The following is a 22,700-nucleotide window of genomic DNA, read 5'->3' as shown; positions in this document are numbered from 1 at the left end:
CATTAGACTTCCAAGTAGAAATGTCAAGAAGGCAATTGGATATTTTGGGGTCAAAATTGGACAATTTTGGAGTCAAAAGAGGAGTTCCTGAATATAGACAGTATTTTGATCCATGAGAACTAGGTAAGATCATATAGATGTAAAATAAGAGACATAAAAAGATTGAGCTCTAAATAACTCCAACATTAAGAGATCATAGAGAAGGGAACTAGCCAAAGAGACTAAGAAGAAGCAGTCAACGAGGTATGAGGAGAACAAAAGATTATTATGTCCCTGAAGCAGAGTGAAGAACAAATTGCAGTGAAGACAAAATGATCAAAAGTGTCAAATGCTACTGACAGGTCAAGTAAGAGACTAAGAATTGACCATTAGATTTAGCAATATGATAGTTATTGGAGACCTTGACAACAGCAGCTTTAGAATGCTCTTGCAGAAAAGATAAAACTCTAATTTGACTGAATTTCAGAATAAAGTTAAGTTAGAGACCAGCAGCATTGGACAAATTATGAAGAATAATGTAAAGTATTCAAGGCACATTTCAGTATCATGAAATACAACATCAGAAGAAATACAGGTTTGATGACTTTCACGAGCAGCAAAGCTCTAATAAGGAGCAGAAAAATAAAAAAGGAGGCTAAATTTAAAAGTCAAAAAAGATAGATGCAATATATTTATTAGGATTTAACCAAACACTGATAAGATGATTACTATATGTCAGGTACTATTCCAAGTATTTGTAAATATAACTAATTTAATCTCTTCTTCTTCCAGTCTTTAAAATTAACTAAAATCATTTTTTTAAAAAAGGAGGGCACAATTTTTTCTTTTCTGTTTATACTATCTCCCTAAGTACTTAGCTAGACCTTCTAGATGTCTAGATATCTGGCCCCCCTTTTGGTTCTTCATATATGCCATGCTCTCTTGTGTCTTAGAATCTTTAAGTTTGCTGTTTCCCCTGCTGGGAAAGTTATTTTAATCTGTCCCTTTTCTTATTTAATTCCTGCTTTTTCTTCAGATCTCAGTTCAACCACCATTTTTGAGGCAAAAATTTCAACTTCTTTACCTAAAGACAAGTAGAGGGCTACAATAGCATATTACAGAAATTTTAAGAGCTGTGCTTAATCCACTTTGCTCACTTTCAATTTCCAGTCCTCAGATAGTGGTTCTTATTTTCCATGAAATGAGGAAACATTGAAGGGTAATGGGGAATGGCTTAGGTTATGTTTTAAAAGGATCACTCTGGCTGTTGTACTGAGATGAAAGTAGGGGCACAAAAGTGGAATAAGAAAGATAACTTATGAGGCTACTAATAATCCAATTCAGGGCTGATAATAGCACTGGCGATAAAAAGTGGTCATATCTGCGGTATTTTGAAAGCAGAACCAACAAAATTTGTATTGGGTGTGAGGTGTGAGAGCAAGGAGTAAAGCATGACTTCAAGATTTTGGCCTGAGCAACTGGTAGGATGGGGTTGTCATCAGCTAAAATGAGAAAACCTGTGGGTGAAGCCAGTTTGAGGGAAGAGCAAGATTTCTGTCTTGAACATAGGTTTGAGATGTCTATTTAGACATCCAATAGAGATATTAAATATGCAGCTGGAATTCAAGAAAGCCTGGAAATAAAAGATAAAAACTGCAAGTTGGCAGTACATTAATAGTACTTAAAGCCATGAAACTGGATGAGATCACCAAGAGAGTGAGTATAAGCAAAGAGGCAAACCGTGGACTGAGCCCTCAGGTGTTTTAATGTAAAGAGATTAGGGAGAAGGAAGGGATCAGCAAGGAGACTGAGAATGACTAGTCAATGAGGCAGAAGTGTGGTCTTTCAGAAGTGAAATGAAAGTATATCAAGGAAAAAAGGAGTCAGGACAAATAGCTGGTCTCTAAATCAATGTCATTAAAAATTTTAAAAATAAAACCGCTCACTTAAAAGCTCTACAGGGTATAACAGCTAGATAAGACACATAGACCTAGATTTAATACTGCTTTAGAAAAACCAGCGGTAAAAGATGTTTTGAGGCCAAATTGGTAAATTTAGCTTTAGTATTGAGATGAAAACACTGAAAGGAAAAGCTCAAGATTGCTTTTTTTTTTTTTTTTTTTAAAGATATGGTCTCACTCTGTCAACCAGACTGGAATGCAGTGGCATGATCACAGTTCACTACAGCCTTGACCCACTAGGCTCAAGTCATCTTTCCGCCTCAGCCTCTCAAGTAGCTGGGACTATAGGCACATGCCACGACACCTGGCTAAATTTTTGGCAGAGATGGGATCTATTGCCATTGCCCAGCCTGGTGTTGAACTCCTGGCCTCAAGTGAGCCTCCTGCCTCAGACTTCCAAAGTGTAAGGATTACAGGTACGAGTATGCCAGGCCAATTCTTGACTTTAAAAGCAGGATTCAGAATAGTATAAGTAATGACCTCATTTTGGTAAAAAATATATGTACATATGACACACAGAGAATGATCAGAAAGGATATATAAGGTATTAGTGGTAAACTTTGGATGGGAATATGAAGTTCTAATTTTTAATATTTTGCTTGCTATATTTTCAATTTTTAGTATTTCACTTGCCCTTCCCTCCCTCCCTTCCTTCCTTTCCTCTTTCCCCTCCCTCCCTCCCTCTCTCCTTTCTTTCTTTGAGACGGAGTCTCACTCTGTTGCCCAGGCTGGAGTGCAGTCGCACCATCTCCACTCACTGCAACCTCCACCTCCCGGGTTCAAGCAATTCTCCTGCCCCAGCCTTCCCAGTAGCCGAGATTACAGGCATGCACAACCATGCCCAGTTTTCTACTTTTAGTAGAGACGGGGTTTCATCAATGTTGGTCAGACTGGTCTCAAACTCCTTACCTCAGGTGATTCGCCCACCTCGGCTGCCCAAAGTGCTCGGATTACAGGTGTGAGCCACTGTGCCTGGCCTATATTTTCTAATTTTCTACAATACATTTTCACTGTTTCTATGAAAGAATGTTTAAACATTTTTCAAAGGAAGTGATGATTCATGAAATTACATTCTGCTGATGAATCAAGAAGACTGACAATTGACTACTGAATCTAGTAATATGGAAGTCACTGGTGACCTTGACAATGTTTATGTGGTGTAGGGAGAGCAAAACCTGGCTGAAATAGTTTGGCAGTTCCTCAGAACATAGTTAAACACAGTTATTGTATGACCCAGCAATTACAGTCCTAGGTATATACCCAAGAGAACTGAAAATATATACCCATTAAAAAACCTTGTACACAAATATACACAGCAACATTATTTGTAGCTGCCAAAAGTGGAAACAATCCAAATATTCATAACGAATGGATAAAGTGTGGTATATCCATGATGGAATATTATTCAGCAATAAAGAATGAAGTGCTGATAAATGCTACAACATGGATAAACCTTGAAAACATTAGACTAAGTAAAAAACACCAATCACAAAGAAAAACATATTGTATGATTCCATATATATGAAACGTTCACAACAGGCAATTCCATAAAGACAGAAAGCTTTTTAGTGCTTGCCTATGGCAGAAGGAGAGGTGATGGGGAATGACTGCTGATGGGTATAAGGTTTGTTTGGGGGATGTTTTGAACATTTTGAAAATGTCCTAAAATTATAGTGTTGATGGTTGTACAACTCTGTAAACATAATAAAAACCAGTGAACTGTGTACTTTAAAAAGCTGGATTTTACAGTACATGAATTATATTGCAAAACAGCTGTTAATAAAATAAAAAGCAGCAAAATCTAGCTGATGTGTATATTTGTTTCACTTCTTTACAGTATTTTCTGATTTACTCTTTTGTTGCCATTGCACAGATTTTTTTTTCTTTAACCTCTCTTACTTCCAGAGGTTTTTTTTTGTTTGAGATGGAGTCTGGCTCTGTCGCCCAGGCTGTAGTGCAGTGGTGGCACGATCTTGGCTCATTGCAACTTCTGCCTCCTGGGTTCAGGCGATTCTCCTGCCTCAGCCTCCTTAGTGAGGATTACAAGTGCCCGCCACCATGCCCAACTAATTTTTGTGTTTTTAGTAGAGATAGGGTTTCATCATGTTGGCCAGGCTTGTCTCAAACTCCTGACCTCAGGTTATCCGCCCGCCTTGGCCTCCCAAAGTGCTGGGATTACAGGTGTGAGCCACTGCGCCCGGCCTGATCATTTTTTAATAACCTTATTCTCCTCCTCCTCTCTCTCTAAGAGACAGGGTCTCACTGTGCTGCCCAGGCTGGCCTCAAACTCCTTGGCTCAAGCAATCCTCCCCACTCAGACTCCTGAGTAGCTGGGACTACAAACACACACCACCATGCTCAGCTAACTCCCCATCTCTTAATCCCTATCCCTACACCATTCCCAAACTTTCCCAAATCAAAGATTAACCAGACAGAGAAAATACACTTTTACAGTTTAAGAAATATTAAATGTGATAACTGTTCAGGATCTACCTTTTACATAATCTCAGTAACATATGTACATAGTCCAAAAAAAAAAAAAAAAAAGGAGCATTTGCCTGGGAACAACACATCACTATAAGCAAACAAAACATCAAAACATCAAATAGTCTGAATTCTAAAATACACTTTGGATTATGTAAAATTACATGGTAAAGTTACAAATGTTGCTCATTCTTGAGAAATGTTTGAATGTTTAAATAATGTTGCCATAATACGTATTATTTCATGACATTAAAAAAAAACAATGGTGAATACAAGGTATCATCATTTTAAGGGTAAAGAGATAAAGCAAGTACATATACAAATCCACTGGAAAAGCTAAGTTTGGAGCTGATTTCCTCTCTTGGATTGTAAAATTTCAGTAATACAGTCATTATCTACTGCTGGAATAATGCCTGAGCAATTTAGGTAAAGATACAAACAATAACAAAAACCCTGCCCAAATATTCAAACTTGGAGAATTCTAGTTAAAATAATAGAAAAATATAAAATTTATCCTTCCAAAAAAAGGTATCTAAGACAAAGGTATAGATACCGCATGTAAATTATTCACAAGTCATATGTGAATCAACCTTTTCTGTATTCCTTAAAGTTCTATAATCAACTGATGAAAAAACAAGTTTCATATTCAAAGACACTTTCAGAACACATCTACAATTAACTTATTAATGCAGAAGTATACTTTAAAAAACAGCTATTTCACTGAAGTCTTTACAGGAGATGTTATTTTTGGTGCATCTTCTTACGCATTTCTTCAAGAGCTGCTTCTTTCTCTCTCAGCACCTTCTTAAGTCTTCTTATTTTTTCATCTCGAATAGTTTCTTCTAACTCCGGTGGTGTCACTGGGAAAATATCTTCGGTATAATTATTATTGAAGAAATGACTTTGTTCATAAGCTGCATTTGAATTCAATGTGCCTTTCTCTTGCTTCTCATGGGTATAATATTCCATCTCAGTTCTCTTTTCTTGTCTGGTTTTGCTGTGACTCGTGAGAATGTTATGTTGTGACACATCTGAAGTTGGTACAATACTGCTTAGGGGTTGGGAACTGGTGACATTAGCTTCCCCATTTATGATTGCGTTATAAGCATTCTCTGTTTTTCTCTTCTTTATGTGATCCATCTTCTTAATAGTTTTTGCTTTTCTTTTCTTATCAAAATTCTGCTGCAATATTGAATAACATTCCAAAACAAAAACAAAATGTTACTGCTAAATGCACCGAGTACTATCAAATTTAACAACGTCTGCAGAAACAAATATTTAGCTATTACAATTAACAAAATTTATGGAAGACAACTACAGCAAGAAAGAAATATTTCCCACTGTATGGTACCAAAATGTCTTAATCATATTCCATAAGAAGAAATTGCCTAATTCGCATTTCCTTGCTCAAGTATTAGAAGCCATACTGACTCACCACAGAAATATAATAGCACTTGTAAAGTGCCTGAGATACAAAATTGATTTAGTTTTTTTCTTTTCCTTTGCACAGCAGGCACATGTGGAGGATTTTCATTTGAAAAGGTTTACTTGTCTCTGATCTAAAGTTCAGAATATTACATAATGACATATTCATACATCAAAGTATAACAGTAGGCAAAGTTATAGACATTTCTATCATTATTAGCTATATAAGTTGCTTAAAAGTTTATTATTAAGAACATATGCATGCTTATATCTTCTACTACATTTGAATTATTTCCTTTACATAGAGTCCTCAAAGTAGAATGACTAGTTAAAAAGCTATGGCCATTTTCTTATAATGGGAAAAAAATGTAGTAGGTGAATAAAAACAATTAAAACACATCTTTAACTGGGATGCATTTTTACCTGTGCACGCACGCGTGTGTTTATATATATATATATATATATATATATAAAAATAATTTTTTTTTTTTTTTTGAGACGGAGGTTCATTCTGTTGCCAGACTGGAGTGCAGTGGTGCGATCTCAGCTCACTGCAACCTCTGCCTTCCGGGTTCAAGCGATTCTCCTGCCCTCAGCTTCCCGAGTAGTTGGGACTACAGGTGCGTGCTACTTCGCCTAGCTAATTTTTTGTATTTTTAGTAGAGACAGCGTTTCACCATGTTGGCCAAGATGGTCTCGATCTCTTGACCTCGTGATCCGCCCACCTCGGCCTCCCAAAGTGCTGGGATTACAGGCGTGAGCCACTACGCCTGGCCTGGTTGTTTTGTTGTTGTTGTTTGAGATGGAGTCCTGCCCTGTCGCCTGGGCTGGAGTGCAATGGTGTGATCTCGGCTCACTACAACCTCCACCTCCCGGGTTCAAGTGATTCTCCTGTCTCAGCCTCCTGAATAGCTGGAATTACAGGTGCCCGCCACCAGGCCCAGCTAATTTTTGTATTTTTAGTAGAGATGGGGTTTCATCATGTTCGTCAGGCTGATCTTGTATTCCTGACCTCAGGTGATCCACCCGCCTCGGCCTTCCAAAGTGCTGGGGCCTGGTTGTTTTAAATATCGTTTTGGTATTATATATTTGCAAAACCAGTAACAACCATCATTTATACTAATGCACAAGGGTTAATACCAGATCAAGAAAAGTAATATTCATGGATCATTTGTAGTACTTATGAAGAGCACATTAAAATGTATTACCTACCTGTTTTCTCTCTCCTTCCTTCACCATAAACTCTGTCTCTTTGTAAGTACCACTCTTTACCAAACTGCTAAAGGAATGGAAACCTTCTCCAGAGGTCAAATGGTCAGGAATTCGAGTAAGGCACACTCTCAAATCTTTAGTAAGGCCAAATATCTTTTTAAATTCAGCATCACTCTTCAGATGTAATGCCTTATTACTTCTTCCTTGAGAATCTCTCTTGTCATTTCTTCTTTGGGCACCTTTATCTGATGTTGATGCCATCTCATTATGGATCTGGAATTAGGAAAAGAAAACACACAAACAATACTGCTAATTATTCAAGTTACTTTATTAAGCAACTAAGTGATTATTTCATCTTACATAAAAGAACATATCATGCTTTATGATTGGTTTGTATTATCCTTGCCTTACCACCCACACTCAAAAAACTGAATATAAGGAAGTACGAACTTAAAATATTCCCCCCTACAATTTCTCAATTAATTTGTTGCACTAGAAAGGTAATAAGTAGTCAATTCTAAAACAACTAAAATGAGAATATGACTAATGACAACGTTAAAATAACATATATGACATTATTTAGAAATTGTAGTCTTCTGGAAAAGTCACACATGCCTTTAATCGATCTCGTATTAACAATCAGAATTTACCTCCTTACATCTCCGGAGTTCAATGAATTCTGTACTGAAGGGGAGAAATGCTGACATTATTGGGTAGACCTCTAAGTAAGCAAGGAAAAGGTGGGTACAAATATGTAGTAAGCACACAGACAGACAAACCTTAAGTCAAACATAAAGGTAACTATGTGGGCATGTTGGGTAACTGGCTGAGGAGTCACAAACAGCTAATAAAAAGGAAAATGAAATCTGTCTACCAAAAAAAAAATCAACCCATCAAAGATGCTAATAAAATCTTATTTCCACAAATTACTGAAAGGTATTGATTAGCCCTGTCTCACCTTTTCCATGGTATACCACCACCACCATAAAAAACCCCACAAAACCCCAAAACCAACTCTTTTACATGCATATTGATCTCCTCATATACTAAAAAGGCTATTATATATGAACATACATACATACATGTATGTATATACATATACTCACATATTTTTACTAAGCTTTGAATTCACATTATCCTTCCCCAACTCTTCTAAATCTTTTTGCTCTGTGAACTTTTTGTTTTAAAGATTTGGCATACCAAGTGATTCAAGAGAAAGACTGTACTCCTTTGTACAAGATTGTACCCAATTGTACTCCTCCTCAAATTTGCTCAGATGGAAGTTTTGACTTGAATACTCATATGTGTATAGTCTGTGTGTGATGGGGTTGGCAGTGGGGGAAAGAGGTTATCATAGGTAACTGAGAATTAAGAAAACAAACTTTTCTACATAGATATATAAAAAGATCACCCTGACATGGGAAAATTACCTTTGGTTCTTGGTCTCTGAAAACACACTGTTGTGAAGTAACAGTTGTTGCATCAACAGAGGAACTTATTTTCTCTATGCTCTGGAGGACATTTCCTTTTCTAGCATAAATGACGGTTGTTACTTTTCTGGGGGCATTGTGTCCTGTACTAAATCCAACTGGAAAGATTGGATTTGTGAATAAAGTCTTACTCTGTTTTAAGTAGTTACTGGATTGGTTCATATGTGGATTTGTGGTAGAAGGAGATGGTTTCTCCACTTTATTCTTCTCTGCCCTTAGATTGGCCATGGAAGCAAGCTGGGTATTGGAAAGTGATTTTGTCTCCATCTGGGAAGATTTACTTTTAGCCAAAACAATATTTACAACCTCTCTGGATATTTCTGTGACTGGACTTGAACTCACTGTCTGTAACGTGTCTTTTCTTATTGGAGTATCAGGAGAAACAGAATTCTGTTGGTCAATTTGTGATGGCAGAACATCTGTCCCCTTTTTAGCCAACAGATAGACTTTCCCATTAAACATAACCAAAGCATTATCTTTAATAGGCATATTTTTGGATCGCGTCCCACTAGGATCGATGGTACTCAATGGTGGCATATTTATAGTATTATCTCCCAAATTTTTCCTATCTACAAAAGTTTTTAAAATCTTTGAAGCCACATTATTTGAAGACTTAACAGGAACAAGAGATGGCGTAAAAGGCTGTAGATTATCTTGGAAAATCCATTTCACTGGAGCAGCTTGAGAATGCTGACCACCTTTCAATTGTGTCTCTGTAGCAACATTCTTTGGAATTTGTGTGGTATTTAGTATTACCGGCTTTGCTATTTCTGTAACAGGTTTTGGGTAAATGTTTTGAAAGTTCTTGGTAACTACATTTTTCACTGTATTTACAGGAGATACATAAATAACGGTTGGCATTTGGGAGGCCTCAACCATTCCTGAGGTACTGGTGGTGGCAGTTGCAAGTATCTTTTGCTGCACTGAAGGAGGCAATGATGACGCTGGTACAGATTTCACTTCAGCATGGGCTGGAATCTGTAAATGATGCCCAGAAGGCAAAACTGGAGACTTCACAGTCACTGGAAGACTCTGGGTATTAACTACAATAAAAGATGAGTCTTTTTGTGTTGAGGGAGGAACAGCAAATGTTTGCATGGTGAGTCCATCAATTTTCACACCATGACTCTGAACTTTAGAAACTGATGAAGAAAAATTTCCAGTTCCCACAGAAGTAACTCTACCTTTTTCTGATGTATCTACTGTTCTTGTAAGAAAATAGTTTGAAGAACTGGCTGGCTGAAAAATGGGCAATTGAACTGATGCACTTGTGGAAGAGCTGGAAATCTGAGTCTGAAAAGTAACTTGAACTGGTTTTCCTGTATTCCCTTTCAAAGCATCAGACATGACTGAAGATTGAACTAGTGGTATAAGATTTCCAGAAGACTTAGGAATTGGAAGTAATTGCAGAAGATTTTTTCCATCCGAGCCAATCGTCTGAACTACTTGGTACATGCAGCCTGAAACACTTAAAAGAACATTGAGTAAATAAATACAACATACTACATGGTATATACATTTTATTTAAAAATAAATATTTGTAAATATTTTTAAGTATTAAAATATAAAGTATATAATTTTCCATTTTGAGTTTTTAAAGTGAAAGACTGCAAAACAAATTATTTTGAAGTAGAAGAGATAATGATATAGTCAACTCCTTATATGATTAGGCAATGGGTATGAGATAATAACATTTATTCCTAAGACTAAAAGTAGACATTTCTAAGGTTTTGCCCTATATAAAATTATGCTAGTAAAGTAAGCTCCTCTTAAAATATTAGCATCCTCCCTTCCCCCTTTCCCTGAATTCCTTCCTCTTGTCCTCCTCCTCTACTCTAACTGAAGATTCTCATTCCCTCTCCCCTTACTCTTATTCCATTTCTCTCTTTTTCCCCTCAATCTGTTCTGTCTTCTTCCTTCAATAACTCACAAGTTCTGCCAGCCATTCTTCTTTTGCCTAAGCTATCTCTCATGGTGTTACCTTAGTTTGCCACATTTTTGTACTATAGATTTCACTGAACTGTTTACATAGGAATCATTTTCTTCTGATTACCGTTTCAGCACATTTGAGGTTTAGTGCTACATAGTCCCTGGTATAGCAATTATTTATATTAGTCAATTGTCAATCACCTATCAACCTATACATATAAAATCACTGCAATTTCAGCTGAATGGTTTTCAATCAATGTGGAACAGACTGGAAATCAATTTTTTTTAACTGAATCAATTCTGACCCCCATGCCTTGAATTATTTCTTAGTATAGACTGTCTAATCTTAAGAAAAATCAATATATACTAATCTCTGTTTGCATAATTAGTTATTTAGAGATTACTTGAATGTAAATACCTTACCTTATTTATATCTAAAATATCTTGCAGCTCCTGGGAAATATTGAGCTTTCATGTCACACATATTATCACTCTACCTAGGTACTCCTTACCCAACTCAACTCTTCACATAGCTCAAGTCTTGGCATAAATGGTATTTCTCAAGAGAGACATTTTCTGACCACTTTATCGTTGTCCTTCCTTCATAATTAATCCATAACATTATGCTTGTTAGCTTCCTTCATGGTATGTATCATAGATTGTCATCATATATTAATATGTTTGTTTGTCTATAGATTGTCTCTCATGTTAAATTCTAGCAATATGAGTGCAGCGTCCATATCCCATAGACCTAGCATAGTCTTAGATAACTAAGATCAAATAAATACAAAAGTTCAAGGGCAAATAATAATGATAATAATTAGGATTCTCAAAAGCATAAAGGTATGTTTTTAAAACTCTCAGGTATTAATAAAAGTCAATACCCAAAATTCTGTGTATCCGTGGAAATTTGGTTTACCTTTCTGCAGCCCAAATAACATTATTATATCCTTACAAAAATTTAAAACAGTCTTTTGGACACGTGAGAGTGGGTCAAAATATTACATTGACCTTTTGTTATTGTTGCTGTTGAGACAGGGCCCGGCTCTGTCATCCAGACTGGAGTGTAGGTGTACAATCTTGGCTCACTGCAATCTCCACCTCCTGGGCTCAAGCTATCCTTCTACCTCAGCTTCTCAAGTAGCTGAGATTACAGATGCACGCCACCAAACCCGGCTAATTTTTGTATTTTTTATAGAGGCAAAGTTTTGCTATGTTGTCCAGGCTGGTCATACACTGACTTTTAATACATTAAAAGTTAACTTCTAAAGAGAATAACCCCAAAGAAAAGGATGAATTCTTGCTTTCAGGGCTTTAAGAGGAAAAATCTACCTTTATTACCTCCCTGTACCACAAGAAAAGCACATTTGACCTGGATAAAAACATATTCAATATTAAGTCATTACACAAAAATTTACCAAGTGTCTGTTTTAAGTTAAGCACCAGGCTCATTAGGAAAAAAGGGTCAGTAAGCTGTAGCCTCTGGGCCTAATCTGGCCCACTCTGTTTTTGTGGATTCTTATATTTTAATTGATTTTTAAAAATCAAAAGAGTAACAGTAGCCTCTGTAGTGGCTCCTCAGTCTTCTTTGCCAACTCATACATTTGAATCAACTTTCAAATGTTGGGAGTTTACCAAAGCTTAGAAAGAATCCTTCTCGCCCGGCATGGTGGCTCACGCTTGTAATCCCAGCACTTTGGGAGGCCGAGGCGGGCGGATCACGAGGTCAGGAGATCAAGACCACGGTGAAACCCCGTCTCTACTAAAAATACAAAAAAATTAGCCGGGCGTGGTGGCGGGCGCCTGTAGTCCCAGCTACTCGGAGAGGCTGAGGCAGGAGAATGGCGTGAACCCGGGAGGCGGAGCTTGCAATGAGCCGAGATTGCGCCACTGCACTCCAGCCTGGGCGACAGAGTGAGACTCCGTCTCAAAAAAAAAAAAAAAAAAAGAAAGAATCCTTCTCTTCCTATTCTGTACTCTTTCATTAGATGCTTTCTTCTCAATGCATAACTTCAATTAAATTATCACTTACACATCAACAATTTCAATATTTCTACCTGTGGCTTCTTTGAAATTTAGGCTTATACATCCAAATTCCCTTTTAACATTTTCATTCAGAATCTCAAACATTCCTAAAATTCAACATGGCCAGCAGATCTCTGCCCATCCTAATCCCCCAAATTCCATCTTCTGCAGGGTTTTCTTTGCTGAATAGCATCTCATCTACCTTAGGTGCCTTAAGTCAGAATAGGTAAATCCTCCTTTCTTATTCCTTATATTCAGTGATCACAAAACCCTGTTGATATTGTCTCCTAAATTTCCTTTCATCTGTTCAATTCTCTCCAAACCAACTGTTACCACTCTACTCCAAGCAAACATCATCTCTGGCTTAGAATACTACAATAGGTTCATGACTGATTTTTTTCTTCAATCATATCTTCTACCTTTCAATTTACTCAGCACACTAAAACTGATCTTTCTCTGCTTAAAACATTGCAGTGGCCTTACATTATTCTTAGAGTCATAGGAAGAAAACCATTGCTTCTGATGCAATGTTAAGCCAAAGGAACAGAAGATTTTAAGAAAACTTTGGGCAACTATACTAAAAGTTTCTGAGATGCCAAATAGGATGAGGATTAAAAATGTACACTGAAAATAGTGCTGTGAAGATCATTGATGGCTTTAATAAGAGCAGTGTGGTAGGGGAAAGAAGTTGCTGAGGAGTAGATATGAAGAAAGCAAGTAGACAACTCTTTTTAAACTTTGACTGTCAAGGGGAAGAGAAAGACTGGCAGGAAGCTACAGGAATAAATGGAATCAAAGAAGGGATCTTTCCTTTTTCTTTGTTTAAGGTTAGGTTAACCAGAACATACGTAAATACTCAAGTGAGCCAGTTAAGGGAAGAAGCTGGTAATAAAGGAACAAAAGGGATACACAATGAGAAGGAGGTAGGAAATGGAAACCAGAGAGACAGGTGGAGGGACTGAATCTTAAAGAGAGCTGGAGACCTATCTCCTTTCACTGCAACACTGGAGGAGAGAGGTTAGGTGCATTTTCAGGTAAGCATACAACTTTGGGGTTAGAAGGCTGAGGTAATTCTCATTTACAGGGTTTTATTTTCTTTATGAAAAATCACATGACATCATCTGCTAAAAGTAAGAGCAAAAATACGGAAAGATTTGAGGAGAATCAAAGATTTGATACAGTCTTCGTGGAGGAGTAAACTGACCACAGAAGATATTAGACTTGCCAGGATGTGTTGATGGCATGGGGAGACAGGTAGTGGTTATGAATTTATAGTGGTACTAATCTGTACTCGAGATTTTCCTTGTCACACCAAGCACAGACAAGGAGAAAGCATACTGAGTTCATCCAGGGTTCGGGTGGCATCAGGAAGGTGCAAGAAAAAAATCAAAGAAGAGCAAAAGAATTTAAGGTATTGATACGAATTATTAAAATGAAACAGAGTCTAAACTGGATAGGAAGAAAATGAGAGAATAAAAGGCTAAAGTATAGGGATAAAATAAAGAGATTATTGGTCTGTAGGGCCAGATAAAGTTAACACTTACAGTAGGAACAGTTAAACAAGTCAGCTAGAAATACAGGAACTGGCATTTAGAAAACAGGATGTGTGAAACAATTTTGTAGATGCAGCAATTTCATCTAATAATAAGGACTACAAAAGTAGATAGGTGCAACAGAACACAGAATAAGATCACTGAGGCAAAAGATCTCTGTAATAAAGACGAGGTGACAAAGAGATTATCCGTATGGATACTGAAATCACATGAGGGAAGATGGTGAGCTAGATGGTGAACTAAGTGCCAAGTTCAGTGACAGGAAGTTGGTAGATGGTGTTAACAAGCTGCAATTAAGTGATATGCCAGAAAGTTATCTTGAAGCCTACTTTCTTCTGCAGTCTATTTTCTTTCCTATTATTCTACTAAAACTTCATTCTCAAAGATTACCAAATATGTTCTCACAGTTAAATTTGTCTTTATCTTCATTCTCTAGGTACTCTCTGTTGCAACTAATTATCCCTCCATATTGATCCTCTTACCTATCATAGTTTCCACTGTGTACAACTTCTGTTTCTCTTGACTTTCCTAATGCTCCCTTACTCATTTTCTGCATTCTAAGCATTCTCCTGTAACTATCCCACATTTCTTGACCCTGCTTTTCTCCTTCAAGACATTCTTCCTTAAAGACTCCAACAATTCGCCAGGCACGGTGGCTCACGCCTGTAATCCCAGCGGGTGGATCATGAGGTCAGGAGATCGAGACCATCCTGGCTAACACAGTGAAACCCCGTCTCTACTAAAAATACAAAAAAAAAAAAAAAAAAAATTAGCCGGGTGTGGTGGCGAGCACCTGTAGTCCCAGCTACTCAGGAGGCTGAGGCAGGAGAATGGAGTGAGGAGGAGGCGGAGCTTACAGTGAGCTGAGATCGCGCCACTGCACTCCAGCCTGGGCAACAGAGCAAGACTCAGTCTCAAAAAAAAAAAAAAAAAAAAAAAAAAAAAGACTGCAACAATTCTCATGGCTTCAACTATTTTCAACTATCTTCTTTGGAATAATGACTCCCATAGTTATATCCTTTTATTCCTGTCCCCGACTGGAATTGACATCAGTTCCATATTTGTGATGTCTTACCAAACATTTTAATACCATCACTTTAAATCTACGAAGTTAAAATTACTCTCTATTGAAAACTAGTAGACTATCCTACCATTCAATCATATGGCAGCGCCAATATTTTCCACATGATGTTTTAAATCACCTAGTCATTGCTGATTTGTCTTTATCATCATTCTTATTTACTTTAAATTCATCCACAGAACCTTGCATATGTGCTTACAAAGGTAAACATTTAATAAATGCATACTGAATCATCAAGTCTATAAGGTTTTCTTTTTAACCCATTTCATCCGTCTTTTCTTTCTTCATCATTGTGACTTCCACCATCTACATGAGATCCTCATCAGATGTGTCTAGCATTCATCATTCTCATCCCTACAGTATTTTGCTGATGTTTAGTTTTTCTGATTGCAGCCACTATTGACTATTATGTATCTCTGGCAGACTAAAATTGTTTTCATTCTGTTACCTCCTGTTCAAAGTTTTAGTATTCATCATTGCCAATTCAGCTGGACACGAAAATCATCTACAGTCTAGCTCCAACCAATCTCTACAACAGTACCACCCACAACTTCTCAATGTGAATCTCTGCTCTTACCAGAGAGATCTCTTTGCTATTCTGGAATATGCCATGTACATTACATTATTTACTCAAAGTATTATTATTTTTCTTCACCAACAATATAAAATTAGTTTCCAATTCTATCTTTTCCATAAAATATCTGCCAGTCACTCCAGCTTAATTTCTTCCAACTTGGAATCCTGAATGCACTCCCACTGGTGCTATTAATGTTGGAAATTATATAATGCTTTCTTTATTGACTTTAATCTATTAGCTAATTTTTTAAAATGAGTAAAGTATTGTTTCATTCAATAAGACTGAAACTCCTTAAGGTGAGAGGCTTTATAATTTATTTTGCAAATATCCTTCCAATATCAAGCATAGTATTTTATACGACGTCTATATTTCTGCTTTATAAAAAAACTGTATTGTGTGAGCTATTTTCCAATCTGATCACTAAATTTTTCCCTCTCTTTTCCTCTACTTCTCCTCCAAAAAATTTTAAAAAAGGAAGAAAAATTAAGCTTCTTCCATGTCAGTGTATCAGTGAGAGTCACATAATCTACCACAGACCATAAATTCCTGCAGGGTAGATTATCCTATTCATATCTATATACTCTGCATCTAATTCAGAAACTGGAAAATGCACACAATAATGTTAGCTGAATTGAATCCTACAAGCTATAATTTTTTTAAAAATCCATGATTTCTTGGCAACAAAATGTAATGAGTTCTAAAAACGAATCTGCAGAATGCTAAGAATAACTCAGGATGAAATTCGTACTCCTATCAATATACAGTTTTTCATATCTAGAAGGAGCCTTCCATTGAAGAGATTAAATAATTAAAATCCTACAAAGATTCTGTTTTCTGAAAGATCATATTCTGCAGGCTAATGTCAGAACTAAAACTAGAACCAGATTCTGCATCCCATTTTCTAGCATGGTCATCTAATTACTTTAAACCAGCTGGTGTTCAAAGTGAGAAACTACATTTGAAAAATAATATAGTTTAACAGTTTAAAAGAGAAAAGAGGAACATATTAGAAAGATTATGGGCTACTAATTCTGGTTCTTGTAATTACAAGTTGACTAGAAAATGTACTTATCCTCTTTGAATCTGTTTCTTCATTTGTTAAATAGGGGAAAATAAAGCTTACTAGGAGAAGTAAATGAAATAACTGCCTGGGAGCGTAATGGTTATCATCTTCCATTAAAATATGCAATTGGTCTCTGAGAATAAGGTAAGATAAGGTCTTTTAAAAATGTAACGAGAAATTCGGCCAGGTGCGGTGGCTCATGCCTCTAATCCCAGCACCTTGGGAGGCCAAGGCGGGCGGATCACGAGGTCAAGAGATCGAGACCGTCCTGGCCAACATGGTGAAACCCCGTCTCTACTAAAAATACAAAAATTAGCTGGGCGTGGTGGCACACGCCTGTAGTCCCAGCTACTTGGGAGGCTGAGGCAGGAGAATCACTTGAACCCAGGAGGTGGAGGTTGCAGCGAGCCAAGATCGTGCCACTGCACTCCAGCCTGGTGACAGAGCGAGACTCCGTCTCAAAAAAATTAAAAAAAAAAAAAAGGAATGAGAAATTTAATAAAAAGGCACATTAAACATATTGGTAATGTTATATAACTTCTGACATTTTTTACTATTCTAATATTGATATGAGGCATTCATATATTAGAAATAGACTAATAAAAATGTTGAAGGCTGATGAACATTTTATAGATACTTTTGCAAAATAAATTTTTTTCAACTGCTAGGAAATCCTTTTCTATCTTACTATGACATAACATTATGTACATACAGAACATAATATATATAAGTACATAACATAGTTATCTATCCAGTAATATGTACCATGTATTGCATACATGATAGATGTAACAGTTGTTACTAACTCTAATCCTAATAAACAGTCAAGAAAGTTATGAACTGCCATTCCCATTTTATACTTGAGAAAATGGAGATTTAGAAATATTTAATAACTTACTTAGAATTACACACTCCTCTTGAGAAAGCTTATCTACTTTCTGTATTTACTTTAGCATAACCCCATTTTAACAAGGTCCAAAAAATTCAAATGTATAAACTGAGAGATTGACGGATTTCACTTAGACTGTATAGTATGTGTGTCTGTCTCTCCCTCACACACACATACACAGACACACTCAAATCACAAAAGATAATAAAACACTGTACACAACAAAATGCATACTGAACTGACAATGAAGCATCATCATTCCAATCAAACCAAACCCCCTGCTGAGAACACTTAAGTTTAGCTCCCCATTTGAATACAAATGGTTATGGGAAGATAGCTGCCAATGGCCAATCACATGATGTCTTAATTCTTATTATTGTAGGATATATAATCACAGGCTTTCATTATAGTACCTCTAAGGTGATGCTTCCCAAATCTCTAGTCTCAGCTCTGACTCAGCCTGAGTTTCATATTCAAATATCTGACTGCTTTCTTGATGTGTTACTCATCTCAGTTAATTTACCAATATCCATCCAGAAAACTGGCATCATAACTGATTCCCCCTTCTTCCTGCCAATTCATTAACGAAGTCGGTCTATTTTCCCTTCTATATTTCTTTGAATCCAACCCCTACTGTACTGCACCAGCTAGTTCAGGTCCTCAGCATTTCTGAAAAGACAACTGAAATAGAATCATTATATGTAGATCACTCACCCTCAAATCCACACTGCCAACAGTTATCTAAAATGTACACCTGTGTCAGTCTTTTTCTTAAAATACTCTGAATTATTTCCAATAGATGAAGTCTAATCTCCTTAGCAGGGCAAACAGAACCCTTAAGAGCTATCTATCTATCCTACTTGTACAGAATCAAGCAACAAGTATCAATCATAAATCATACACATCCTTTATTTACCAGTTCTCTGCATAAGCATATCCTGCTTTCACCTTTAACTGGATAGCTGATACTTATGTTTCCCAACTCAGCTGTTCTTGGAATCTTTCTTCCAACTCCCTTCCTCTACTCTCTTCCTTTACTACATCAACTCTACCTTCCTCCTCCTCCACCATGACTATAAGGTTTTCCCTGCAACAGCCCATATCCTATTATTTAATCAGTCTTCCCATTTAGCACAATCACATAGATAGTAGGCACTAAATGAATGTTTTTTCATCAAATGTTTAAACTTTATTGATAATAAGTGGTAAGCTAAGATACGAACCCAAGTCTCTATGACTTAAAAGGTTCTTTCCACTACAGCGTTCTGACTCCTGCTTTGTTCTTCGACAATAAAACCCAAATCAATATAAATTAAATGCATACTATCACAAATATCTTCCAAATTTTTCTTTTGTACTCTACGATTAAATTTGGGTTTTACATGTGATGTTCTGATGAATTAGAGATACTTCAAACAATATACAACAAAATACAATTCTGTATTACGCTACTAAAAAATTTTAAATAAGCAGTAACAGGAAAAATTTAAGCTACAAACAATAAGAAAATCATAGTCATTTAAGTTATAAAAATAAATGATTTAGTACCATCAAACATGTTACCAGAAAAATAAGAAAACTAGGTGTCCAATAAACTACAAGCGCTGTTAATATTATTTACAAAATTATATCTGGATGTTTTGTTACTTACAAAACAGAAGGGAATCAAATATGCAACCATTAACCAAAGTAAACGTCGAAGCTTCAGAAAGTCATCTGGTAAATGTCCCAAATATATGATGTAAAACCTCAATGATTTAAATAAATACATTCAAAAATACTAAAAACAATGCATAAATCAATGAGTTAATGAACTCAAAATGACTTATGAATGTAACTTGTAATTTAAAAATCTCCAAATCCCCAAAAGGATTAGAAATTGGATAACAGAGTTAAGGGTACACACACACACACACACACACACACAAAGTAAGGTTGTTTATCTTACTTTTTGTATTTAAAAATGCAATCCTTAAACAAATTTTCTATAAATTAAGCTAAGTCAGAAGTCATTAAGTATCCAGGTACTAAAATAAGGCAGCAGAAATTAATCATTAAAAAGCAATTCTACTTTTTCATAGGCACACAGGGCACCCTCTGCCCCGTCCCCCAAACTTCCACCACAAAATTTAAAAAAAGAAAAAAGAAAAAAACAAAGTATACCAAAAAATGGCTCTTTTTATGATTTGAAATACAATCGTTCTATCTTGACAGTTCAATAGAATTTTGGCTCATTACTATTAGTGACCATTTCCTTTTATAATATTGCTTTTAAGGAATCACCATTACTTACGGTCTTTATTGCAATGAAGTTTTCTATCTACTTGTAATTAAAGAAAGCTACCTGCTGGGCTAAAATCTGTACAGAATTAAAGTTGTAGGCTTATAATAGTAATAGTTAACATTTAAATTGTGCTTTACTATTTTCCTACATGACGTATTTTACATTATTTCATTCTCCTAATCTTTAAAATATTTCTAAGTGCTATTATTTACAGACTGGAAACAGGTACCTGGCCTCACAAATGCTAACTAGCAAAGTTGAGATTAACACCAGGTAGCCTGATTTTCTTCAAACGAAAATCCTCTTCCACGAGTTTTGCATCTCAGTTCTTCATTTTCTTATTTAGAGTCTGCAGACCCTATTTTTTCCTCATTACTTAATCTACTAACCATGTGAGAGTACAAGTGAAAATATTCTGCTTTAGCTAACATTCTGTTTCCGATTCACTTCCTTGTAATACAATTTAAAAAAAAAACTAACTTACTGATCATCTATTTTCTAACTTTACAAGAATATCTTCCTTAGAAATACTGGACTCTCCTCATGCCACATATAAACAGCCAATGAAATGGCACTTCATTACACCCTACTTCAAAAACGCTGTTCAAAAGCACTGACTTTACACGAGGATTTCTCCATTCTTACTTCTCTCTCTTCACATCAAGCTATTACTTGAAATTTTAAATATTCAATCTCCTTATTCTAAAGCCATTTTTCTTCAATCACACACCCTTTCTGTCTCACTATTAAAATGTAACTATTTTCACTAAAGGTCCAGCGCCACCAGGGCTGCACTTGCTAATCCGCGCTGACTGCTGCGTTTCTGCGTGTGCGTGAGAATCTTCCAGAAGGTTTGAGTCACATAAGAGCGTCGGCCATCTTGGTTTTCATCTCCCGTGGAGATCTACTCGGTCCGCCTATTAAACTTGAGACGCTGGAGTCCCGCGGAGCCGGGGAGGGGGCTGTGTCAGGCTCTAAAGAAGTTTTACATTTCCCAGAGAAAAGCGCTCTATGGGCTTAAAGCGCCGCGGAGACGAGCGCTTCCCGCCTGGGTGGCGCACTCTGCGGGCTCCAACTCCTCTCAACTACACAGCGTCCGGAAACGACGGCCGACTCCACATCCCTAAGACGGACAGAGGGGCAGCCGTGGGGAGGATTCGAAACCGGTACTTACCAACGCGAGGCGTTGCCTGAATTTTCCTCTGCGGGTTTCAGGAAGACCCTCCGTAGGTTATTTGACATTTTAGTGGGGAGAAAGGGGACACCTCATCCAGGAAAGTGGGAAGCGTGGGGCCGAGTTTTCAATGGGGCGAGAACCAGAGCGAGGGAATGTTGGGCTGGAGTTGCCCACAGCAACTGTGAGGGGTTCAACCTTAACGGAGGGCGACAGCCGGCTCTCGAGAGGGTATATCCCCAGGCTTCGGGGAGAGGTCGCGCACCACCGAGAAACCGGAAGGCTCCGGCGGTGGATTGCGCCCTCACAGTCCTACGCTCAGAGAGAATCGGCGTGAGTCTCCGCCCCCAGAGCCTACGACAACTCTCCAGACTCAGCCGGAGCAGGCGCAGGGGGCGTGGCCTTGGTGGCACCGCCCCCAACAGAGCCTGGTCAGTGCTGAAGACTGCGTCAGTCTGGCTCTGCTGCCCCGCCCACTGAAGCCGATAGCTGAAGCAAAGCTCGGTCGGGCGTTTTCCGGGATCGTCACGTCCGGTTGCCAAGGTGACTGGCTCGCTAAAGCCCAACCCTTATGATGCACTCCAATGGCAAGTGATATTTGCTATCTTTTCTTCCGGATCAAGGAACAAATCGCAAAAGAAAGTTCTCCCGACACCTACGCAAAATAAAATGTTTCCGGGGTCAATCATAAATTTTCTGCTTCTGTGCTCGCCGCTAGTGTAAGTTTTTCTCTCCCGTCAGTGCATTAAAAGACATCGGCGCCCTTTTTTGGAGTCATGCACTTGTGGCCTGAGAAAACTTCGAACGCCTGCCTGTGGCCAGCGATTATTATTGCTGCTTCTCTGAAGGTTTCCCATTTACTCCTCTTTCCTGAAGCTTTGCCTCTAGACTTACTTAACTCTTTCCTCCAGCTCACGTTCATCGAAACTATCACTTATTGTCATATAGACCTTCATTTCTGAAGGGAGATCTGGGAGTTGCGTCAGAACATCCATTGTATTCATTAAATCATTTATTCAGCTGTCCATTGCAGTTGATGCTCTTTATCTCACACTATTTCAGAATTTTTCCTCGCAGCACTATTAATTATTCCCTCATCTTGACGCCATTGGCAATATACTTTCCTGGTTTTGCTCCTACCTTTTTATCTACACCTTCTCAATCTCTTTTGAAGATATCTCCCTTTTCAAAGGAGTTGCTTACATCTTGATCACTGATTCTCTTATGTTTTCAAACTGTCTTGTCTCGATTAGTGGTTTTATTCATGCTCTTGACTTGAATTACCACCTCCACCCATTATTTTACCGCCAAACACATATATGTCCTTGGCACTGATTTAAGTGTTTTACAAAATTAATTTACTCCTAACAGCTAATAAAAGAATTAGTATATGCAGATGAAGTAACTGATGCTCAGAGAGGGTGAACAACTTTCTAGGGGTCATAGAGCTTGTGAGTGATGGAGCCAGGCTCCAAATCCAGGTTGTCTGGCTGAACACACCATGTACTTTACTACTGCATTATGCTGCCGTGTGACTCATAAATTTATGTTCCCAGTTCTGATTTCCCTGAGAT

General features: G+C 37.4%; 1 protein-coding gene across 4 annotated transcripts in view; it reads right to left on the bottom strand.

Moving 5' to 3' along the window:
* Nucleotides 1-22,152, bottom strand: part of LRIF1 (ligand dependent nuclear receptor interacting factor 1) — a 36,652-nt gene extending 14,500 nt beyond the window's left edge. The window contains exons 1-4 of one of the 4 annotated variants that reach the window (XM_003267952.4): nucleotides 21,127-22,152; nucleotides 8,492-10,019; nucleotides 7,062-7,334; nucleotides 4,377-5,606 (exon numbers count right to left, since the gene is read on the bottom strand). In XM_003267952.4, coding sequence (XP_003268000.1) covers nucleotides 5,166-5,606; nucleotides 7,062-7,334; nucleotides 8,492-10,019; nucleotides 21,127-21,194 — 2,310 coding nt within the window. In that variant the 5' untranslated portion in view covers nucleotides 21,195-22,152 and the 3' untranslated portion in view covers nucleotides 4,377-5,165. Of the gene's footprint in view, nucleotides 1-4,376; nucleotides 5,607-7,061; nucleotides 7,335-8,491; nucleotides 10,020-21,126 lie in introns of those variants that run through there. The other 3 variants (XM_030824861.1, XM_030824862.1, XM_003267953.4) reach the window with 3 other exon arrangements.
* Nucleotides 22,153-22,700: the final 548 nt, after the last annotated feature.

This window comes from Nomascus leucogenys, chromosome 12 (assembly GCF_006542625.1).
Source record: "Nomascus leucogenys isolate Asia chromosome 12, Asia_NLE_v1, whole genome shotgun sequence".
Classification (NCBI taxonomy): Eukaryota; Metazoa; Chordata; class Mammalia; order Primates; family Hylobatidae; genus Nomascus; species Nomascus leucogenys.
The sequence above is the reverse complement of the archived record's forward strand: the minus strand, read 5'-3'. Positions and strand labels throughout refer to the sequence as shown.